This window comes from Panulirus ornatus, chromosome 37 (genome assembly GCF_036320965.1).
Source record: "Panulirus ornatus isolate Po-2019 chromosome 37, ASM3632096v1, whole genome shotgun sequence".
NCBI classification, from domain to species: Eukaryota; Metazoa; Arthropoda; class Malacostraca; order Decapoda; family Palinuridae; genus Panulirus; species Panulirus ornatus.
In genome coordinates this window covers 30945561-30968430 of record NC_092260.1, presented here as the reverse complement: position 1 = coordinate 30968430, position 22870 = coordinate 30945561, and the positions used below count along the sequence as shown (strand labels likewise).

Sequence of the window (22870 nt, the reverse complement as noted above, 5' to 3'; positions counted from 1 at the left end):
ATATATATATATATATATATATATGTGTGTGTGTGTGTGTGTGTGTGTGTGTGTGTGTGTGTGTGTGTGTAAAATGATAAGTTTATGAACGCTTGTTGTCTGTCTTGGACAATCACATGTTTACCAAATGGAGTCCTAGTTTCGTCTCTTCGATGTATACCAACTGACTGTTATATTTCTCTCTTGTCTCCCCTGATGATGTGAGTATTTCACGAAAGTGCACTTGGGAACTTATCGTGTTTCATTTCGCCAGTGGACTCATAAGAATATATGTATATCAACTGACTGTTATATTTCTCTCTTGTGTCTCCCCTGATGATGTGAATATTACACGAAAGTGCACTTGGGAACTTTTGGTGTTTCATTTTCCCCATGGACTCATAGGAATATCTTGATCACGCACAAAATTGTGATCCTATCCAATTTATCCAATTTATATATATATATATATATATATATATATATATATATATATATATATATATATATATATATATATATATATATTTTTTTTTTTTTTCTTTCTTTCAAACTATTCGCCATTTCCCGCATTAGCGAGGTAGCGTTAAGAACAGAGGACTGGGCCTTTGAGGGAATACCCTCACCTGGCGCAATTCTCTGTTCCCTTTTTTGGAAAATTAAAAAAAAAACGAGAGGGGAGGATTTCCAGCCCCCCGCTCCCTCCCCTTTTAGTCGCCTTCTACGACACGCAGGGAATACGCAGGAAGTATTCTTTCTCCCCTATCCCCAGGGATATATATATATATATATATATATATATATATATATATATATATATATATATATATATATATATATATATATGTATTTTTTTTTTTTTTTTTTGCTTTGTCGCTGTCTCCCGCGTTTGCGAGGTAGCGCAAGGAAACAGACGAAAGAAATGGCCCAACCCACCCCCATACACATGTATATACATACGTCCACACACGAAAATATACATACCTACACAGCTTTCCATGGTTTACCCCAGACGCTTCACATGCCTTGATTCAATCCACTGACAGCACGTCAACCCCGGTATACCACATCGCTCCAATTCACTCTATTCCTTGCCCTCCTTTCACCCTCCTGCATGTTCAGGCCCCGATCACCCAAAATCTTCTTCACTCCATCTTTCCACCTCCAATTTGGTCTCCCTCTTCTCCTCGTTCCCTCCACCTCCGACACATATATCCTCTTGGTCAATCTTTCCTCACTCATTCTCTCCATGTGACCAAACCATTTCAAAACACCCTCTTCTGCTCTCTCAACCACGCTCTTCTTATTTCCACACATCTCTCTTACCCTTACGTTACTTACTCGATCAAACCACCTCACACCACACATTGTCCTCAAACATCTCATTTCCAGCACATCCATCCTCCTGCGCACCACGCTATCCATAGCCCACGCCTCGCAACCATACAACATTGTTGGAACCACTATTCCTTCAAACATACCCATTTTTGCTTTCCGAGATAATGTTCTCGACTTCCACACATTCTTCAAGGCTCCCAGAATTTTCGCCCCCTCCCCCACCCTATGATCCACTTCCGCTTCCATGTTTCCATCCGCTGCCAGATCCACTCCCAGATATCTAAAACACTTCACTTCCTCCAGTTTTTCTCCATTCAAACTCACCTCCCAATTGACTTGACCCTCAACCCTATTGTACCTAATAACCTTGCTCTTATTCACATTTACTCTTAACTTTCTTCTTTCACACACTTTACCAAACTCAGTCACCAGCTTCTGCAGTTTCTCACATGAATCAGCCACCAGCGCTGTATCATCAGCGAACAACAACTGACTCACTTCCCAAGCTCTCTCATCCCCAACAGACTTCATGCTTGCCCCTTTTTCCAACTCTTGCATTCACCTCCCAAACAACCCCATCCATAAACAAATTAAACAACCATGGAGACATCACACACCCCTGCCGCAAACCTACATTCACTGAGAACCAATCACTTTCCTCTCTTCCTACACGTACACATGCCTTACATCCTCGATAAAAACTTTTCACTGCTTCTAACAACTTTCCTCCCACACCATATATTCTTAATACCTCCCACAGAGCATCTCTATCAACTCTATCATATGCCTTCTCCAGATCCATAAATGCTACATACAAATCCATTTGCTTTTCTAAGTATTTCTCACATACATTCTTCAAAGCAAACACCTGATCCACACATCCTCTACCACTTCTGAAACCACACTGCTCTTCCCCAATCTGATGCTCTGTACATGCCTTCACCCTCTCAATCAATACCCTCCCATACAATTTGCCAGGAATACTCAACAAACTTATACCTCTGTAATTTGAGCACTCACTCTTATCCCCTTTGCCTTTGTACAATGGCACTATGCACGCATTCCGCCAATCCTCAGGCACCTCACCATGAGTCATACATACATTAAATAACCTTACCAACCAGTCAACAATACAGTCACCCCTTTTTTTAATAAAATCCACTGCAATACCATCCAAACCTGCTGCCTTGCCGGCTTACATCCTCTGTATATATATATATATATATATATATATATATATATATATATATATATATATATATATATATATATATATATAGAGTCAGTGAAAAGTTTTTATCGAGGATGTAAGGCATGTGTACGTGTAGGAAGAGAGGAAAGTGATTGGTTCTCAGTGAATGTAGGTTTGCGGCAGGGGTGTGTGATGTCTTCATGGTTGTTTAATTTGTTTATGGATGGGGTTGTTAGGGAGGTGAATGCAAGAGTTTTGGAAAGAGGGGCAAGTATGCGGTCTGTTCGGGATGAGAGAGCTTGGGAAGTGAGTCAGTTGTTGTTCGCTGATCATACATCGCTGGTGGCTGATTCATGTAAGAAACTGCAGAAGCTGGTGACTGACTTTGGTAAAGTGTGTGAAAGAAGAAAGTTAAGAGTAAATGTGAATAAGAGCAAGGTTATTAGGTACAGTAGGGTTGAGGGTCAAGTCAATTGGGAGGTAAGTTTGAATGGAGAAAAACTGGAGGAAATAAAGTGTTTTAGATATCTGGGAGTGGATCTGGCAGCGGATGGAACCATTGAAGCGGAAGTGGATCATAGGGTGGGGGAGGGGGCGAAAATTCTGGGAGCCTTTAAGAATGTTTGGAAGTCGAGAACATTATCTCGGAAAGCAAAAATGGGTATGTTTGAAGGAATAGTGGTTCCAACAATGTTGTATGGTTGTGAGGCGTGGGCTATGGATAGAGTTGTGCGCAGGAGGGTGGATGTGCTGGAAATGAGATGTTTGAGGACAATATGTGGTGTGAGGTGGTTTGATCGAGTAAGTAATGTAAGGTTAAGAGAGATGTGTGGAAATAAAAAGAGTGTGGTTGAGAGAGCAGCAGAGGGTGTTTTGAAATGGTTTGGTCATATGGAGAGAATGAGTGAGGAAAGATTGACCAAGAGGCTATATGTTTCAGAGGTGGAGGGAACGAGGAGAAGTGGGAGACCAAATTGGAGGTGGAAAGATGGAGTGAAAAAGATTTTGAGTGATCGGGGCCTGAACATGCAGGAGGGTGAAAGGCGTGCAAGGAATAGAGTAAATTGGAACGATGTGGTATACCGGGGTCGACGTGCTGTCAATGGATTGAACCAGGGCATGTGAAGCGTCTGGGGTAAACCATGGAAAGTTGTGTGGGGCCTGGATGTGGAAAGGGAGCTGTGGTTTCGGTGCATTATTACATGACAGCTAGAGACTGAGTGTGAACGAATGGGGCCTTTGGTGTCTTTTCCTAGCGCTACCTCGCACACATGAGGGGGGAGGGGGTTGTTATTCCATGTGTGGCGAGGTGGCGATGGAAACAAATAAAGGCAGACAATATGAATTATGTACATGTGTATATATGTATATGTCTGTGTGTGTATATATATGTGTACATGGAGATGTATAGGTATGTATATTTGCGTGTGTGGACGTGTATGTATATACATGTGTATGTGGGCGGGTTGGGCCATTTCTTTCGTCTGTTTCCTTGCGCTACCTCGCTAACGCGGGAGACAGCGACAAAGCAAAATAAATAAATACTAAATATAGATATATGGTCAGTGAGGATTAATGGATTGTATAATGATTGAAAGGCGTGGAAAAGAAAATCTTTTAGATGTAAATGTGGTGAGAGGAGCAGCTGAGGGTTGTCTGATCACTATCTTGTGGAGGAGAGGGTGAAGACTTGTAGAGGCTTTCGAAAAAGGGGAAACGGTGATGGGGAGAAGAGAGTGATGAGGGTAACAGAACTTGGACAAGAGACTTGTGTGAGGAAGAACCAGGAGAGACTGAGTGTAGAATGGCAAAATGTAAGAGCAAATGAAGTGAGGGGAGTGGGTGAGGAATGGAAGGTATTCAGGGAAGCAGTGATGGCATGTGCGAGAGATGCTTGTGGCATGCGAAGGGTGGATTAGAAAGGGTTGTGAGTGATGGGATAAATAAGTAACGTTGCTAGTGAAAGAGAAAAGAGGCGTTAAGGTGGTACACAGAAGGAAGGAATGCAAATGATTAAGGGATCTTTAAGAGAAAGCGGCAGGAGTCAAGAGGAAGGTCTTGGGGTTGAAAAAGAGGACAAATGAGAGTTAGGTGAGCGAGTGTCGGCAAACTTTAGGGAGGATAAAAAGATGTTTTGGAAGGAGGTAATTAATTTGCGAAAGATAAGAAAACAAATGGGAGCATCATCAAAGGGGACAAAAGGGGAAGTGATAACAGTTAGTGATAAAGTAAGTAGGAGACAGAGTGAGTATTCTGAGGGACTGTTCAATGCGTCAGATAAGAAAGAGGCAGATGCAGAGTGCTTGGGTATGCGAAGTGATTGCGTCATATGGAGTGGTTTGGCGAAAATAGGTGGTGAAAGCCTGGCTTAAGATGAAATGTGGCGATGCGGCGGAGTAGACGGTTTTGCAGTTGAATTTATTTAAGTTGGTGACAGTGTGGTTGATTGGCTGGTAAAGATTGTCAACGTACGTATGGATCAAGACTTAAGTGCCTGAGAGAGGCTGAATGCACATAAGGTGCCGTTGTATAAAGGGAAGAAGGGATAAAGGTTTAACTTTCCTAATTCACCAATCAGGAGAGCAAAATGTCTAAACTAAAACAAATGATAACTTCATTTTTCCCCCGTGCCCAGATGCACTCCATAATTATTCTCATCTCGATGTCATCTTGCGTAATTATTTTTGCTAGTTATTACAATTATCTGAAAAGACTGCAGCATAACTGGTAGAATGAGACACAGTAGCCGGGATTAAATTCTCCAAATTTTGGTCACTTTGTGTTGAAAGAAAAACTGTAAGTGCCAACTGACGTTCACCTTAACAGAGATACAGATCATACATTAAGTGAATAAACTTTGCCTGTCATGCAATATCATGGTGAAAGTATCAATACGTAAATGATAATCAAGAGAGTCAAGTGGAAGGTAAATTGACATTTACATCTTGCCGTTGATCATCCCTTATGTTGTAGTAGTCACTGAGAACATAGTAATGTGGCAAATCAAAGGACAAGATGAAAATTTTGGTGGCCTAACTAATGTGACAGAATGTAAGAGCCCTACAGAAACTATGTCTGTATACATAGGATACCAATAATGTTATAGAGGTATGTCATGGTCAGAAATGCTCACAGAATATGTTCTGAAGGTCATTGTTGTAATGTTCTGGGGGTCTGTCATGAAGGCCAAGCTGTAATGTTCTGGAGATCTGTAATGAAGGTCAGTGGAGTTTCAGAGGACTTAGATGACAGACTGAGGTATTTTGGAATGTGACGGTCATTGATATCTTACTGTATCACAATATCAGCACATTCATCATTTTCAAGGATTGAATACAAGACCAATCAAGTTCTACAGGAAAGATACATGTATAATGGTGTGAAGGGCTCGTGAATATCAGTAATTTTCCTAGGAACTAATGTGAAGATATGTAGTGTCATGGACTGTGGCAGGGGTCCCTAGTATTCTGGAGGACTATCATAACATCAGTAACGGTGGTGATGGTGATGGTGGGGGCCCTGGGAGGGGCTGATGATAGAGGCATCTTCAGGTAGGGAGTTGAACTCATCTTGCCAATGATACAGGGGTGGACCATGGGTGAAGCAGTACTTCTGTTTGAGTGGATAGAACCCTTCCGTCCAGTACATGAGGTAGAAGTTACACATCTCATCTTCTAAGCCATTTCTGCCGAGGAAAAAGAACTATCATTCACTTATTACACACAAACCAAATCTTTGTGGTCAGTTCTGTAATATTTCAGTTTTCTAACATTGTGTTGCAAGTGCACAGCATTACTGTAAAATATATATACATGCCGATATTCAATATGCATGATCCTCGAGACGAAGCAATGATTGGATATTGCATTTTTAAGGATTTACAAACACGGTCCTACAGACTGAGGTCTGAATGCTGGACATAATTTGTTTCATTATGGTATCAGAATCATAAAAAATTAATAATTGTTAAGTTGAAAATCAATCTTATCATTTTTATCAATACTATAACTAACAGATCAGCAAAAGGGAATGGGAAATAGTGTTGAGCAAATGTCTGTGTCGTCCCATTTAGTCGAGGGTGAGGGGAGTAGATGTGAGAGGGGGTAGGTCCGGCCTTGATCAAACATTTACTACAGATAAGAGACCAACAAAGCATCCTTTTCAGTGATGAAAATGCAACTTGCAATTCATAAGGAAGCAACCCTGATGATACCTAAATGGAACATTTACCTGGATCCAAAATCTGTTACAAATGCAACGACCTCTCCTGCAGATAATGTCTGGCAAATATACAAAAACAGAAAAAAGAAACTTGTGAGTCAAAGTCAATGACGTAATATTAATGATGAATACGATATATTTTCCCTACATTATCACAAGGACGGCACCGACTTCAACATTACATTACATGAAAGGATTTTGTACAGTAAAGTAGCCATTAAAACGACGCACGTAGACATTGCTTTGCTTGTCTGCCACTGAATGGAAATATGAATTAAACCTAAGTCTCTAGTCGTAGCAGAAAACGCTTTCTTTGTAGTAAACTTCAATACAGGGTAAAAGTTCCATTCAGATTCCTTTAATTTTGTGTGTTTATCAACTTGATCCTTTACTACATTTTCTGTAAGTGAAAATGATGCTTTGTCGGTATTGTATGTGTGGTTCCACATACACCTCCTCACTCTCCCTCATTCGCAACAATACCCAAAGATCCTCACTGACTCAGCTGCTAATATCTATATGCTTTACAGGTCTAGGTTAATATCAGTTAAAAGAACCATGATAATCAAACCAAAAAATAACTAATACTTGATCAAAATCTTGATAACGCTATTCTAAGAACAGAATTGAAATGAATTGCATCTAGTTTGCTTGATCTTTTTTTTGTTGTTGCTGTTGTTTTAGTAATAGCTATGTATACCGCGAAAAGAAGAAAGGTGATGAAAACCTTGTGAATGACGAAGCGTGGCAAAGCGGCAGGAGTGGATGGTACTGCTGTTGAATTTTTCAAGGAAGGTGTGTAATAGTGTTGCTGATTGGTTAGTTACTCTTTTCAGTGTAAGTATGGCCATCCCAAGGCAAGGCGCCTGAGGACTGGCAAAAGCATGTATAGTGTCCTTATGTAAAGACAAAGGGAACAAGAGTAAATGCTCGAAGAATTACAACTCTGTTGAATATTACCTGTAAAGTGTATGAAAGAGTGGCGGCTTTAGGAGAGGGAGAGACGCATAGACCAGGTGTCTGCTTTAGAAAGATTGTGATAAATATCTAGAGCTGAGGAATTTGTATGAGACACTAATGGACCTGGAGAACGCCTAAGACAAGGTTGACGAATGTGTTGTGGGAAGTAAGCTTCTGCATTCAGAGGAACTTTATTGAGTAGAGTTAGGCATTTTTGTGATCTAAAAATTGAGGAGAGTCAGTGGTTCCAAGTGAAGATGGGTCAGCATCAAGGATGTGTAATGCCACCAAGGCCGCTTAATCTATTCACTGACAGAGTTAACTACAAGGGTCTTGAAGAAAGGGGTCGGTCCACAGTATGCTGGGGATGGGGGCACCCTGGGACGAGTGTCCGTTGCTGTTTATAGTTGCCAGCTCGAGAGAGAAGATTCAGAAGCTGGTATCCGAGTGTGGGAGATTGCGAAAACTTGAGAATTGATATGAACAAAAGTACGGCATATGAGGTGTAGCAGTGGGGTAAGACAGGGTAGTTTGAGTGTGAGTTTTAATGGGAAGAACCTGCAGGAAGAGGAATGCTTCAGGTAACTGGGAGTGGACACGGCAACATATGGAACCAAGAGAGCTGTACTGAGTAATGGTTTGGGAAAGGGGGTTAGGGTTCTGGGTGTATTGAGTTGTGTGTGGAAAGAGAGGTCAGTGGCTGTTAGCCAAATGCGGGTATGTTTGGGGGTTTAGTAGTCTTGAAGGAGTTGTATGAATGTTTGTCTTGGCCATAAAAACGAGAAATAGAAGATGGACGAGTCAGAAATGTCGGAGGACAATATGTAGTTTTAGGCGACTTGATCCCATTAGGTTCCCTCTATAACAATGGATGTAAAAGCATTGCGCTGCAAAAGCATCACACTAAAAGCAATGCACTGCAAAAGCATAACACTGTAAAAATACTATAATGTAAAAGCATAACAATAAAAGTATTACATTGCAAAAAATCACTCTAAAAGCATTACAGTGTAAATGCATTACAATGTAAATGCATCACAATGTAAAACATCACACTCTAAATCAATGCAATGTCAAAGCATTACAATGTAAAAGCATTACATTGAAAAGTATTATGCCGAAAAGGCATTACACTGTAAATGCATTATAATATAGAATTCCCTGAGTCATACCAGGTGGAATAATATAGATGACAAGAGTACATACTTTGTGACAAGCAACTAGTGCCTTCAATTCCATATGTAGTATTTCATCAAAGATGAAACAAGATGCAAAGCGATATTTGTGTAGTAAATACTAAAATAATTTCTCATTGTAGCTTGTAACTTCACATTAGATAACTGATTTACTCTAATCTGTCGACTGGCTTGCACATTTGTATACAGAGAAGATATAACCAGGAGTAAGATTCTGGGACATTGACCACACTGCAGTACGTCTACATGATAAGATGTATGTACAGAAAGGGCTTAATATGCATGCTGAAAGGCAGTTACATGAACTACATTTACTTACTGTCTGGGCTGCGGGCGTAACACGCTTCTTTTCTGTGTAAAGAATGGGATCTGCCGATGGGCAAGGTGGGATTCTTGTAGATGAGGAAGGAGGCCTCTGATGGGCAAGGTGGGATTCTTGTAGATGAGGAGTTGCCTTAAGTGTGTTTCTTATAAGGAGATGTATTTTCGGAAAGAGGGATAACTCTCTGTTGTTAAGAATGGGGAGACTCATTGTGGTGAGGAGGAATTTCCTACTGCTAGCAGGGGAAAGGACTTTTCTGCTAGTAACAAAGAGACTTTCTGGAAGAAAATAATACATTCTTTAGAGTAGGGAGTGTAATGTGGTGTGGAAGCTCTGTACTGGGGAGGCGTCCAGCAATGCAGAGAGAGGAAACTGTGGTTCGTGAAGGAGGGTTTTGTTACCAGGCAATTATATGGTGGATGGAGAGGGCAGTCTACGAAGCGGTAGGATGATCATATATGGAAGGAGGATGTTCTCAGGTTAGATGGAGGGATGTCCTCAGGTTAGATGGAGGGGTGTTCTCAGGTTAGATGGAGGGATGTTCTCAGGTTAGATGGAGGGATGTTCTCAGGTTACATGGAGGGATGCTCTCAGGTTAGATGGAGGGATGTTCTCAGGTTAGATGGAGGAAGTTAGATGGATGAAAAATTCAGAGAGGATGCTCTGAGGTGGATGTTAGACAGGTGCATGACTGGGCAGTTCTCAAGTGAATGGAGACAAAATTCTCAGGTATGTAGCGGGCTGCTCTCGAGGGAATGGACAGATATTTCTTGGGTTGATGAAGCAACTGTTCCAAGAAGGATGTAGGGGAAGTTCTGAGGTAGAAGGAAGGGTCATTCTCGGGTATAAAGGAAAATGTAATACCTTTGTGGAGACGGACAGATAGAAATCTGGTGGAGAGGAGGAAAGCGTATTATGGTGAACACTGTTGTGAAGTAGTGTTCTGGTGGAGAGCGGGAGGTGGAAATAGGAGGTAATATTTCAGTAAACAGGGGAGGAAGTGCCCTGGTGGAGAGAAGGAGGTACAGCTCTGGTGAAGATAGGGTTGGTTGTGCCCCGGTGGAGAGAAAGCGGTAGTGATCTGGTTGGGAAGAAAGAGTGTGTTTTTTCATAGCTAAGAAGGAATAAGTAGTGCATTGATGAACATCGAATTATTACATCACTACTTTTTATTAAATATTTATACATATGGAGGCCTTTACTCCTTCTCCTGTGAAAGTATCGGAGAATGAAACTAAAGAGGAAAATACGAGGCTTTGTGCATTTTAGAAAATACACATCTACTTACATATCTCATGTTGTGGTATGCTCACTCACGGCTTTTCTTGACCCAATAAACAGTTTCAATAATCTACTTTAGGTAAATCGTGAACTTTTTTTCTCTTCTTTATAATCATTGGTTGGCAATAATTTACCAAATCCAACTCGTTTATGCAACATTTTTCTTGAAAATGACAAAAGCACATCTAACCTGACTCTACCAACTCATTCCTGGCCCAGCGAAATTACGTGAATACAAACAATTTAAAGTTCATAAGGTAAGACCCCAGTAAGACTAACTCATGATTCCTGTGACAATAGACCACAACTCTGCCACTGAACAAAAAAATCCAGCTTAACAACCGATCTCAACCCAACGTGCAGAATAACCGACTGGTACAAGAATCTTGTGAGAACAAACAAACATTAGCCATACATACTCAAGAAGCCTCTTGTTATTTGTTTTACTCTCTATAACAGTTGTTTGCTGCATCACTGAAGTTTCTCAAGCACTCATATCTAGTTCATGCCATTCAGTCCTTTCTTGTGGCGATTAATTATACATTCATGATACACGACCTCGTACGAGATGTAGGTCTCATAACTATGTATACATCAATATACAGACAGTAATTACTGACCGACTTCCTAAGCGATATTCATAGACCCCATCAGCACTGCATCCGAATCATACAATAATATCTCAAGAATTATGCTCAGGTCACCCCCCACCTCCTCCCTTCAGGTCTTATGTTCAGGTCAACACTCCTCTTTGGAGTTATACTTGGGTCATGGTCAATCTTGGGTCACCCATTACCAAACGTTACACTTGGTCACACCCTCCCCCCCTGGGGTCATGTTTGCATCAACCTCTCCCCCAATATTCTTTTTTTCTTTTTTAAGATTATCGGACCTGTGCTTGCTCCAACACGGGCCTTTGCCTGTTGGCGGCCCGTCTCCCCCATAGGTTAGAACTGGGTACCTCCCTCCTCCCAGAGTCATACTTGGATCACCCCTTGCCCCAGGAGTTACATTTAAGTCAACCCTTGCCCCTGGAGTTACATTTAGGTCACCCCATGCCCACGAGTTACATTTAGGTCATCCCTTGCACCAGGAGTTACATTTAGGTCATCCCTTTCCTCGCAATTTATATTGGGTTGCTCCCACCAGGAGTTATCTGACTTCAAACTTGACCCACTGTTCCTGCTCCTCAGTGATAGTTGTGAGTCTTGTGTACATATCACTCTTCTCTCCGTTGTTCTACACTCATCACCTAATCATCCTCCGGTTGGGTGCAATCGCCATCCCCTCTCCTCCAGGCGCTGTTCTTTCGTTACCCTTTACCCTTGCCACATGCTCATTTCACTCTATCCTCCACAGCTGACGTAAGTCTCGGTCACAAATATCTAGGAAGTCATGCTTAGAACTTCCCCCACCCCCCACCCCTCCTCCCTCAGAGGTAGCTTCGATCCCTCTCTCTCCCTCTGAGTTACGTTCGGGTCACATACACTCGAGAGAGGCATGGGTCAGACTCTACAGGTTAGCTCAAGTTACTCCCCCACCCCACCCTTCAATAAATTGTGCTCACGTCAAACACGCGTCAGGGAGTTGGGCTTGCATCCCATCCCCTTTAGAAGTTAGGCAGGAAGCTCACATCAAACTTGCCACTATCATTAAGGGGCTAACCATCGTTTTCACTATCACAGTCACCACTACCACTCATCACTGTCATAAATGGAGAAACACATAGTGTGTGCCACTGAAAAACTAGAACTTGCTGCAATTCCATATTTTTCCTACTAGGATATTCTTAACTTGCTTTATTCAGTCATTATGTAATATTTTCTGCCCCCCCCCCAATAGTAGATCTATTTTTTTCATTTGTGAGGTAAGACGAATTCCAAAAAATTCATACAAATAGAATCGATGTACTCTGTAGTTCATATTCTTTAGCGTACCATCTGAAGTTTCACATCCAGCTAATTCCTTGACACTGTCTTCACACCAAGTATCTGCCGTCTACTTTGTTAATAACAATCAATGTTCCCACCTGTCTCTGCAAAATTTTGCACTTTGTAATTTACGTAATTTCACCATTACTCTGAGGTACATTATGCTACATTCTAAAAACTGAAAAACTGTATATCTCTGTACCAATCTTATGAGAAACAGTCTAATGTTTTACTCGTTTTCCATTAAAGACATTAACCACTGTTTTACAAGACATAACTTTTTCTCATCTGGAAGGTGTTTGGCAGTGATCAGTCCTCCGACATCACTTTAGTATACCTCCACATGAGGAATCTTTTTCCCTTCAGCATATCTGTAGGGCCTACATCCACTCAGTGAATCCTATAAAAGTTTTACATCTCATCTTTCCCTTACACATGGCAAAGGAAGTCGAACTACCATATTATAACATGCGTTAATATCAGTAGGTGTGAAATGAAAAAGGTCTTAAACAAAACATTGTAAATATTATTATTTATGTACTCTCACTCAGACAATCAATCACTTAGCATTTAAGCAAATGCATTCTATCATTAGAAGGTTTTCTATGTGACCTATAGAGTATCAGTTGTTTAAGAAAAAAATATAGTCCTCATGAAATGAGTTATGCAGCTGAATGTCTATTCACAGTAAGTCAATGATAACATTAACCAATGGCAGCCGTACTGTTCTTTACACTCCATATATTGTACTTGTATTTCATGGCCTAACAAAATGTATTATACTATCATACCAAAACAGGCATCAGCTACATTACATTAGTTTTGTTTAAATATATATATATATATATATATATGATCACATTTGTCCGTGATGATAATATGAAGTTGAAATCACACTTCAGTAGGAGATTATACAATTTCATCTAACATATAATTTTTCTGTACATGTGGCACGACATGTTTTGTGGGAACAGTCCACCTCATCAGGTGCCAGTACTTTACAAAGTTATTTAAATCCTAACACCAAGCAGACAGTGCTTGGTCTATTAAGACTGGTGTTGGAACGCGGGAATCAAGTGTGATGTGGGATTTGAATAACTTTATTAAGTACTGGCACCTGATGAGGTGGACTGTCCCCACAAAACATGTCGTGCCACATTTATAGAAAAATTACATGTTAAATAAAACTGTATGAACTCTTACTGAAGTGCGATTTCAACTTCATATATATCTATCTATCTATCTATCTATATATATATATATATATATATATATATATATATATATATATATATATATCCCTGGGGATAGGGGAGAAAGAATACTTCCCACGTATTCCCTGCGTTTCGTAGAAGGCGACTAAAAGGGGAGGGAGCGGGGGGCTGGAAATCCCCCCCCCCCCTCTCTTTTTTTTTTTAATTTTCCAAAAGAAGGAACAGAGGGGGCCAGGTGAGGATATTCCAAAAAAGGCTCAGTCCTCTGTTCTTAACGCTACCTCGCTAATGCGGGAAATGGCGAATAGTTTGAAAGATATATATATATATATATATATATATATATATATATATATATATATATATATATATATATATATATTTTTTTTTTTTTTTTCTTTTTCAAACTATTCGCCATTTCCCGCGTTAGCGAGGTAGCGTTAAGAACAGAGAACTGGGCCTTTGAGGGAATATTCTCACCTGGCCCCTTCTCTGTTCCTTCTTTTGGAAAATAAAAAAAAAAAAAAAATGAGAGGGGAGGATTTCCAGCCCCCCGCTCCCTCCCCTTTTAGTTGCCTTCTACGACACGCAGGGAATACGTGGGAAGTATTCTTTCTCCCCTATCCCCAGGGATATATATATATATATATATATATATATATATATATATATATATATATATATATATATATATATATACATTATATATATATATATATATATATATATATATATTATATATATATATATATATATATATATATATATATATATATATATATATAACGTAGTAGCCTAGCTTCCTTCAATAATTTCTGTTACTATACATAGAGGGGTGAATTGAAAGATACCATCCTCTACATTTGGTGTGAATTGATGCCCTGATCCTTAGCCGAAGTACCAACAGGCAGAGATGAAGCGTCCCTGTCAGGTACGTTGTTGAGGCCAACACGGGTCCAGTAATAAAAGGGTGGTCCAAGGGAGAAGCAGGTCTTTTTCTTCATGACTGGGCCTTCAGTCCAATACATCATATAGAAGTTACACATCTCATCCTCATTCGTGGAGCTGGAAGGAAGTAGTTGGAGGGGAGGATATAAGCTTCCCTACATGGAATGATACAAGGGAGATGGGATAAAGGGTTAGTACAGCCATTACTAGCACTTTACAACCATCGCAAGGAGCTTAACTAATGTAGAAATACAATTACAGCAAAGAAGGAACTCTCTAGAGTACAATTCTTTTTCTTTCTTCAACAAGATCTTAGCAGCAAAGGGCAAGGCCTGTCAAGGATGGCCCGCTTTTAGACGCTCTGCAATATGAGCACTATTTTCAGGCCAGCGTCAAGCGTTGGGCTAATCATGCAAACCTGTTAAGCTACAGCTAACCAATGATAATTATCCAGTATAATCTACAAAAACCAGATTTTTAGATGCCTGCTGAATCTAAAAGGTGCTATTGTTCTTGTGAAATGAGAGAACCAGCAATAGACTCTTCTTGAAAGAAATAAAAACATATCCATCAGAGGCCCTTTACATGCAAGACAGTTATGATCATTCAAGTCGTAATAAAGCTTCAGTGTTTGTGATTACACAGGAATCTAAAAAGTGATCCTTACCTGCAAGAAACTCTACTCACAACTCACTTCATCGTTTGTTCTACTCACAACTCACTTCATCGTTTGTTCTACTCACAACTCACTTCATCGTTTGTTCTCTTAGAAATTCAGTTAATTATTAGACTTTCTTACTACATCAGACGTACTCATATTTTCTCCAAGTATCTGAAATCCTTACGTATGTCCTTTCCTTGCCATATGACCATACCTCACACTCTATATCCCCCTTCAAAATATCACTTTTGTGGCAAATCACTTCTGTTTCCTCCTCATAAATATCCATCAAGACTCTTACAATGTCATTCAGTTTCTGTGCTCGACCAACAGCAAAATTTTGTTAGCATTCAGCAAAATCCTAATTCTAATCTCTTCCATATTTGTGTGTCACCCGTATAGCATGACAGGGATTGATTTATTTCTCACAACTGTCCATTGGCCCGTCCCTATATCGATGCATCTATTTGTCAATCTGTCTATCCTTCCAGCCAGCCAACCTTCTGTTGTCAGTCCGTTGTCAACAGTATCACTCTTTTGAGGAAAATTCATGAGACCAGACCCCCTGGAGTCAGGCCAAATGCAACAAACTGTACACTTACAAAGGGATACAAAGAAAATCAAACAGCAACAGACCATTGCGTCCTTTGGAATCTGTTTGTGACAGCAGAAGATATCAGCTCACAAAATACTATGGTAAAAGTTAGAAGGTAGACAAATAATTTAAAGAGAATAACCTGCAAATTGTCGTATGACTATTGAGGTGCAAATAATGTAATTTGTGGATTGAAGTATTTATCAAGTTTATCATCAAATGTATCTATAATACTGCATCATCCACTCTATGCCATATGTTAACAAGCCTGTTAAATATAAAGTACTTCGCCTCATTCGAGGTAAAACATTTGCCCATGAGTTTGTATACATTACTACGAATGAATCAGACAAATCAAGTCCTAAGTAACTTGATAGATCAAGATTATCAAAACCTTTGATCATTTTGAATACCTTTATCAGATCACCTTGCAACTGTTTCCTCTTTAAGCTGAATAGATTCAAGTCGCTTAATCTGTCCTCTCAGTTATCTTTTTTTAGGTAGGGAGACTAAAACTGAACACAATATTCAAGAATTGTAAAGAGCAAGGATGATTTCCCTGGACTTAAATTCGAAGGCTCTCTCTACAAATTTTACACAGGTTTTTCTTTGCATTTCATAAACTGAATGTCATAAGAACCATAACTTAGTAATGGTCTGGATTCTTCTCATGCCCCTTATGAATAATTGTAATCATCCAGGCTCAAATTTAAATGAAGCTCTATTTTCCCCAAGGAGCTTAGTAGAGATTTTATTGATATTTACCAATTATTTCTTACATACTCTTATACTACTACCAATAAGTTTTCTGCAGTACAGGAGGCACAAGTGTTCAATGGAACACCCTTTCAGTTTACGTACATTATTACTCCTCTAGATGTAGAACTGTTATAACCTTGTATGTATTCCCTCATTCCCAACTTGATACCTTGTTCGTTGCTAAAAGTCAAACCTATGCAAAACCCTTCACTACCTCTATTAGCAAAGCTGTGAAGTCTCTTTCTTGTCTAGCATTTTCTTAGCTATCAAAGTTGATGTCTGTTTCTTAAAACTATGTCTCACTGGAAATCTAGGTTGCTCATATCTCTACTTCCTGTCATCTTTCTAGTTTTCAAAGTTATCACTGTACTGTATATCTTTCCATCAACACCTTCCAGCGTAATATCATATATCGTTTTTTAATCATATTGAAAGTTTCTACCTTTGTACTACGGTGTAATCACTGTAGACATCCATTTCTAAGGACTACTACCCCCGCGAAATGAATAAATAAGTTTGTGCACAGGCCCTTCCCTCAGCATCTCTTAACCAGTTTATCTACTTTACGTACTATGAAGTGCGTGGCCTTTCATAATTGCTTTAGCTTCTTCATAATTCATGTCTTCAAAGTTGCTTTGATCTAGTGCCCAAAGTGTTGACAGTATTTGATTTTCCAGCATTTGTTAAAATTCAACAACTCTTCAAATATTTTCCTGTATGCTACATATATACTACGGCTTATACAGCAGTCTACCATCCTCCTCTCCCGTAACACAATTTTTCCTCGTACTTTTAATACTACTAAATCACATCATCTTCCTTTCGTTAAAACACTGATAAAAAAATCTATATTCTTATCTATTCTCGTTCTTTTCAAATATCTTATAGCCTTGCTACAGTCTGTTATTTCTATTTGCTAAAACCTTAATTTTCTATGTAAATGTTTAAAGTATTACATTAGCAAGATTATTCTTAGCGGCGTTCTCATAATAGATCTTTCCTACTTTAATACACGTGGGTTACTGTGTTGTTGTCCTCAGACTACACACACGTCACTCCGAACGCATGGTGGAAAAATGGAGTATTGCTGTCCCCATGGCACAGCTCTTTCACCCACGAATCTCCTTTCACTGAATTCAAATGTATTTCATAAACTGTGCTAAGATCTGCATGCTTACATTTTACACAGAACCTAATGGTTGAAAAGCACGTAGACGTCAGTGAGTATCCACTATCAATTAATAGCTAAAGTTACCTTATTTTCCTTATCCTTATTCAATCTTTATCAATATTTAAAGTTACCTTATCTTCCTTATTATTCTTCAATCTCTATCAATATCTAAAGTTACCTTATCTTCCTTATTATGCTTCAATCTCTATCAATATTTAAAGTTACCTATCTTCCTTATTATTCTTCAATCTTTATCAATATTTAAAGTTACCTTATCTTCCTTATTATTCTTCACTCTTTATCAATATTTAAAGTTACATTATCTTCCTTATTATTCTTCAATCTCTATCAATATTTAAAGTTACCTTATCTTCCTTATTATTCCTCAACCTTTATCAATATTTAAAGTTACCTTATCTTCCTTATCATTCTTCATTCTTTATCAGTATTTAGTTACCTTATCTTCCTTATTATTCTTCAATCTTTATCAATATTTAAAGTTACCTTATCTTCCTTATTATTCCTCAACCTTTATCAATATTTAAAGTTACCTTATCTTATTATTCTTCATTCTTTATCAGTATTTAGTTACCTTATCTTCCTTATTATTCTTCAATCTTTATCAATATTTAAAGTTACCTATCTTACTTATCATTCTTCAATCTTTATCAATATTTAAAGTTACCTTATCTTCCTTATTATTCTTCAGTCTTTATCAATATTTAAAGTTACCTTATCTTCCTTATTATTCTTCAATCTTTATCAGTAAACCATTAACATTTCATATAAATATTACAGTATATGCATGGCACATTAACAATCTAACCAATGTCATAAAAGTTTTTGAAAGACACAGTGTGTCTAATCCAAAAGAGTATGTCTGGAGAACACTACAAGTCCCTCGTAACCCGTATATCAAAAGTCAGGCAACAAGTATCAGGTGGTGATTGCTGGCATCTGCCCAAGGAGGAGGCAGCATGATGGATACACTAACTCTTCTGTATGTCCACAGGACGTTATCATGGATTCATCTTCTAAAGTCAGAATTCATCTTATTCAGCATTTTAGCTCTTCTGTAGACATTTCATTACATGTGAATGTGGTCATCGCTCGCAAACAATATCTCATTGCCGACATAAATTATGAGCTTATGGTCACTGTTCAAAAAGAACAGTATTATATGCAACCTTCGTAATATGAAGTGTAAAAATGGATTTTCTTCAAATATAATACAGATGTATTAAATATAATGCAGATATATTAAATATAATGCAGATGTATTAAAGATAATGCAGATACACTAACATATTGTGAGGGTGCAATGAAAGCAAAAAGTCAAGTACTACAAATTCATGCATCATGCAGAGAGAGAGAGAGAGAGAGAGAGAGAGAGAGAGAGAGAGAGAGAGAGAGAGAGCACTTACAAGATGCAGAAGTTTGGGGACTTTGAATATCAAATGATATACAATTTACATTTGATTATTCACACATAAAAGTAATATAGAATATATCATGAGAAACTGTCTTATGAAACACTGAAAATATGTCACCACCACAGGTCAACCAACTGAACAACATTTAAGATGCATTAACAAAGCAGTGCTGAAGGCCTGTGACGTAACACTTACCCAATCCTGGTGGTACGGTCTCGCTTGCTCTCCATAGTGCAACGCGCAGCCTGAACCAGGGAAAATGGCTTCTTCACTATAAATGTCACAACATGTGTAAAATTATGGTTCATAACCAATGTGTGTTATGATTGTTCTATAAACCATTAAATAAAGAGAATATTTATGGGTCAACATAAATAAATGGTTATCTATTCATTTACTTATAATTACACAAGGACCCCCATTCGAAAGGTTCTGAAAGCGTCCTGAAGTTTCCCCAGCATCCATTTTCCTAGGAGCTTTTGCCGTTCCAAGGGTGAACTAAACTCAGTAGCAGGGACAGGATGAACGCCTTTAAAGCAAGAACTTTTTTTGAATTCTGTTTCGTCTACTAGTAGGCGGTACAACCTCACCAAAAGTAACTTCTCAATCGCAGTGTAACCTCAAACAAGAGGAGTCTGTTTACACTTTAAAATGACTAACATACTGATAATCAGCAGATATTTAGGGCCATCTTTCCACAGTTTCAAAACCTATACCGCGTCTAAATTATATGTACACGCTGATACTGTACTGGGGAGGTATGGAATAGACATATAGCTATATTACTTTAAGATTCGGAAAAATGAAGTTTAAGAAAAATAGAATACTTAGAAAAGATAAAAGAATATAGCTAAAGCCATCACATGAGATTTCGAATATAAACCTCAGATAATACCATGAAACTAGATGTTGTATCTTTGGAGGAATTCTTCAGATATTCCATCATAAGTGGTCAGTCTGTATCCTGTATACATCAAAAATAAGACTAGTTAGTTAAATGACTTTTATGCGCCTAAATTTATATATCTTAGATGTTTTGAGGAAGTTTTCAATATTCTAAACTGAGGTAATGAGTTCACACCATATGGCTTTATGTAAGTTTCATAAAACCATACAACTAGCGTCATCAGTCCTTTGTATTAGTGTCACCAGTCCTTGGTCTATAACTTATCAAATAAGATAATTAACTCAATTATCTTCTGTACACATTCATGAGAGCAACATTCATAACACTTACCACAGTATCGCCTTTGTGAAAAACGAGATCATTCTCAACAGGGTAGAACATCTGGGGCAACTGTGGGTCTTTCTTACCAATCAATTGCCAGTTGTCCACATAGCCTTGACGCGTTACCTTGTATCCTGACACAACACGACCTGTAAGAGTCGGACAGCTGTTGTGGATTCCCTCCATATCATTTCTTAAATAACAAAAGCCAACGCTAAACATAATTTTCTTTTGACACTCCTTTAACTTCAGCAAAATGATTCGTAAACACATAATATAGCATCTCCCAATATCTAACTGAGTGTCTGATGCAGGATCTCTTTCATGTCAACTGTTAAAGCTCATATTAGCGTCCCCTTAAACATTGCCTTTTCCATTTTCTAAGCCATCTTTTTAGCACACTCCGCGCGTGTACTCTTTATTGCATGACCAGCTCTTAATCCACTATCAAAAAATTCATCACTTTTGTATCTTACCCCTCCTTTCACTCTTATATCCACAAAGTCATAGTCTAACAATGGCTATTGTATCAAGATCTCTGGAAACAGTTGCCAGTCAAAAAAATATATGATGTTATTCACATATCCACGTAATTCTCTATCACCATTATTCTCTAGTATACTGTATCCCAGTTATGAACGGCACTATTTTCACTAAGATTTCTTTCATCTCTTCATTCCTATCAACCATTTATGGGAATACTTTGAAAATCATTGTGTACCTCTACAAACGTAAGGCAGTTCTGATTTAACCTGAAAGGGTATAACAAGTGTGTATCTGAATGGGCTCACCAAGGGCATGTGTGTGCGTGCGGAAGGCGAAGGGGTGGATGGTCTTGTCCTCATCGATGGTGCAGGCAGACTCCATGTACTCCACACTGTGAGGATTGATACGACCGCCAGTACCCAGCAGTAAGACCCCTGCTGACTTAGGCTGCCTGTACCACAAAAAGTCATGTTTCTAACATTCATAATCAGTCCTAAAAACAGTAAAATCTTGACTGTGATTACCATTCAATTTCCTGACAATTGTAACCTAAATATAGGTGCTAACAGAGAATGTAGATAAATCTATTAATGAACTTGTAATGCACACTACCCTGTCAATAACCTCTATACCGACTTTCAATATACTGTTTCCCATTATAGAGAATCTATAACAACGTAATTCAGGACATAGCATATTCCGGTACTGTGGCACACCAGGATGACAGCAAATGCACATTTCTTCCTTTATCTTCCTTTGCTCCCTCTTCATTTTCCTAATTAGTTTCTTCAGTCATTTTCAAATTGACTCCACATTCACTATTCTATCATATCGAAGGATCAAGCAGTTTACCTGCTCTTCATTAGATACAGATTAAACTCCACTACGCTATCTTTCCTAAGCCTACTCTCTTACCATCACATAAGCTCTCTCCTAATATCCATGTATTACTTTAAGAGTCTCCTTTCTGAGGTACCCTATCTTGCCCCTGCAAGTATTACTGATGAAACTGTTTGTAAATATTCTTCCTGTTCATTCACAATATCCTTTAGCTTTTTATCTCTCCTATAATTGTTAAACTTCCATTTACCTCTCAGCACTCTAGTTCTCGCTTCTATCTTTTCAAGTTTCACCTTACTGACAAATTCACTTAATAAAAGAAATCTAAACACAAGCCTATTCTTTCCAAATCAGCACAAATCAGCTATTCATTCCTCTGGTTTGTTTCAGAAAATTTTTAATAACAAATGAAGAACCTGATTCATAAAGAATATTTAGAACTTAATACATAAAATGAACTCCTAACTGATTACAGGTAGATGCTCAGTCAATCGAGTCAAAATTCTGGATTGTAAACGAACACGTCATCTACTCACGGTGTCTCGGTGTAATACAGGAACACTCCAGATTCATCTGTGGACCCATCTGTGGAGAAGTATGGATGTTATGTTGAAACTTCTGGTTACGGACAAAAGTCCTCTTCCAAGCCAGGCACAAAACATCATATAATGTTCTCTTAAAATGTACCACACTTTACATACGAATATCACCTATTAGCGTATAATATCGGTGTTATGTAGTAAAATTTGAGATGTTAGTTCACATGAAATGTCATCAAGATCACTGAGCTACGTAAGAGCTTCTGATATTTGTTAGCAAAAAATACCTGCAGTTAACACAAGAACGAAACATTAATCCTCTTGTAAGATTCGAGACTTCAGTGTTAAGTAATTGAAAGCTAGTCGCTTCAGTACTGCTACATATTGATGGCCTACCTTTGAATTTCTCAACTGAAGAATAATGGACCTGTAACACGATGTACTGGATGGGAGTGTTGCCTCCTACTCTGAAGGCTACTCCCTCAGGCAGCACCAATTTTGGAGCATCCTTGGCCCAGGCATAGATCACCTGCAGTTATACAGAGAAAGGGACAATTATACACAGGTATGAAAACA

The 22870-nt window shown here is 38.7% G+C and overlaps 1 protein-coding gene across 3 annotated transcripts in view; it reads right to left on the bottom strand.

Annotated features, from left to right (window-relative positions):
* Positions 1-829: 829 nt before the first annotated feature.
* The window catches only part of LOC139760684 (peptidylglycine alpha-hydroxylating monooxygenase-like), a 43514-nt gene continuing 21473 nt past the window's right edge, over positions 830-22870 (bottom strand). The window contains exons 4-9 of one of the 3 annotated variants that reach the window (XM_071684230.1): positions 22691-22823; positions 22292-22340; positions 21221-21366; positions 20439-20578; positions 19397-19446; positions 830-6194 (exon numbers count right to left, since the gene is read on the bottom strand). In XM_071684230.1, the coding sequence (XP_071540331.1) occupies positions 5996-6194; positions 19397-19446; positions 20439-20578; positions 21221-21366; positions 22292-22340; positions 22691-22823 (717 nt within the window). In that variant the 3' untranslated portion in view covers positions 830-5995. Of the gene's footprint in view, positions 6195-14385; positions 14700-19396; positions 19447-20438; positions 20579-21220; positions 21367-22291; positions 22341-22690; positions 22824-22870 lie in introns of those variants that run through there. The other 2 variants (XM_071684231.1, XM_071684229.1) reach the window with 2 other exon arrangements.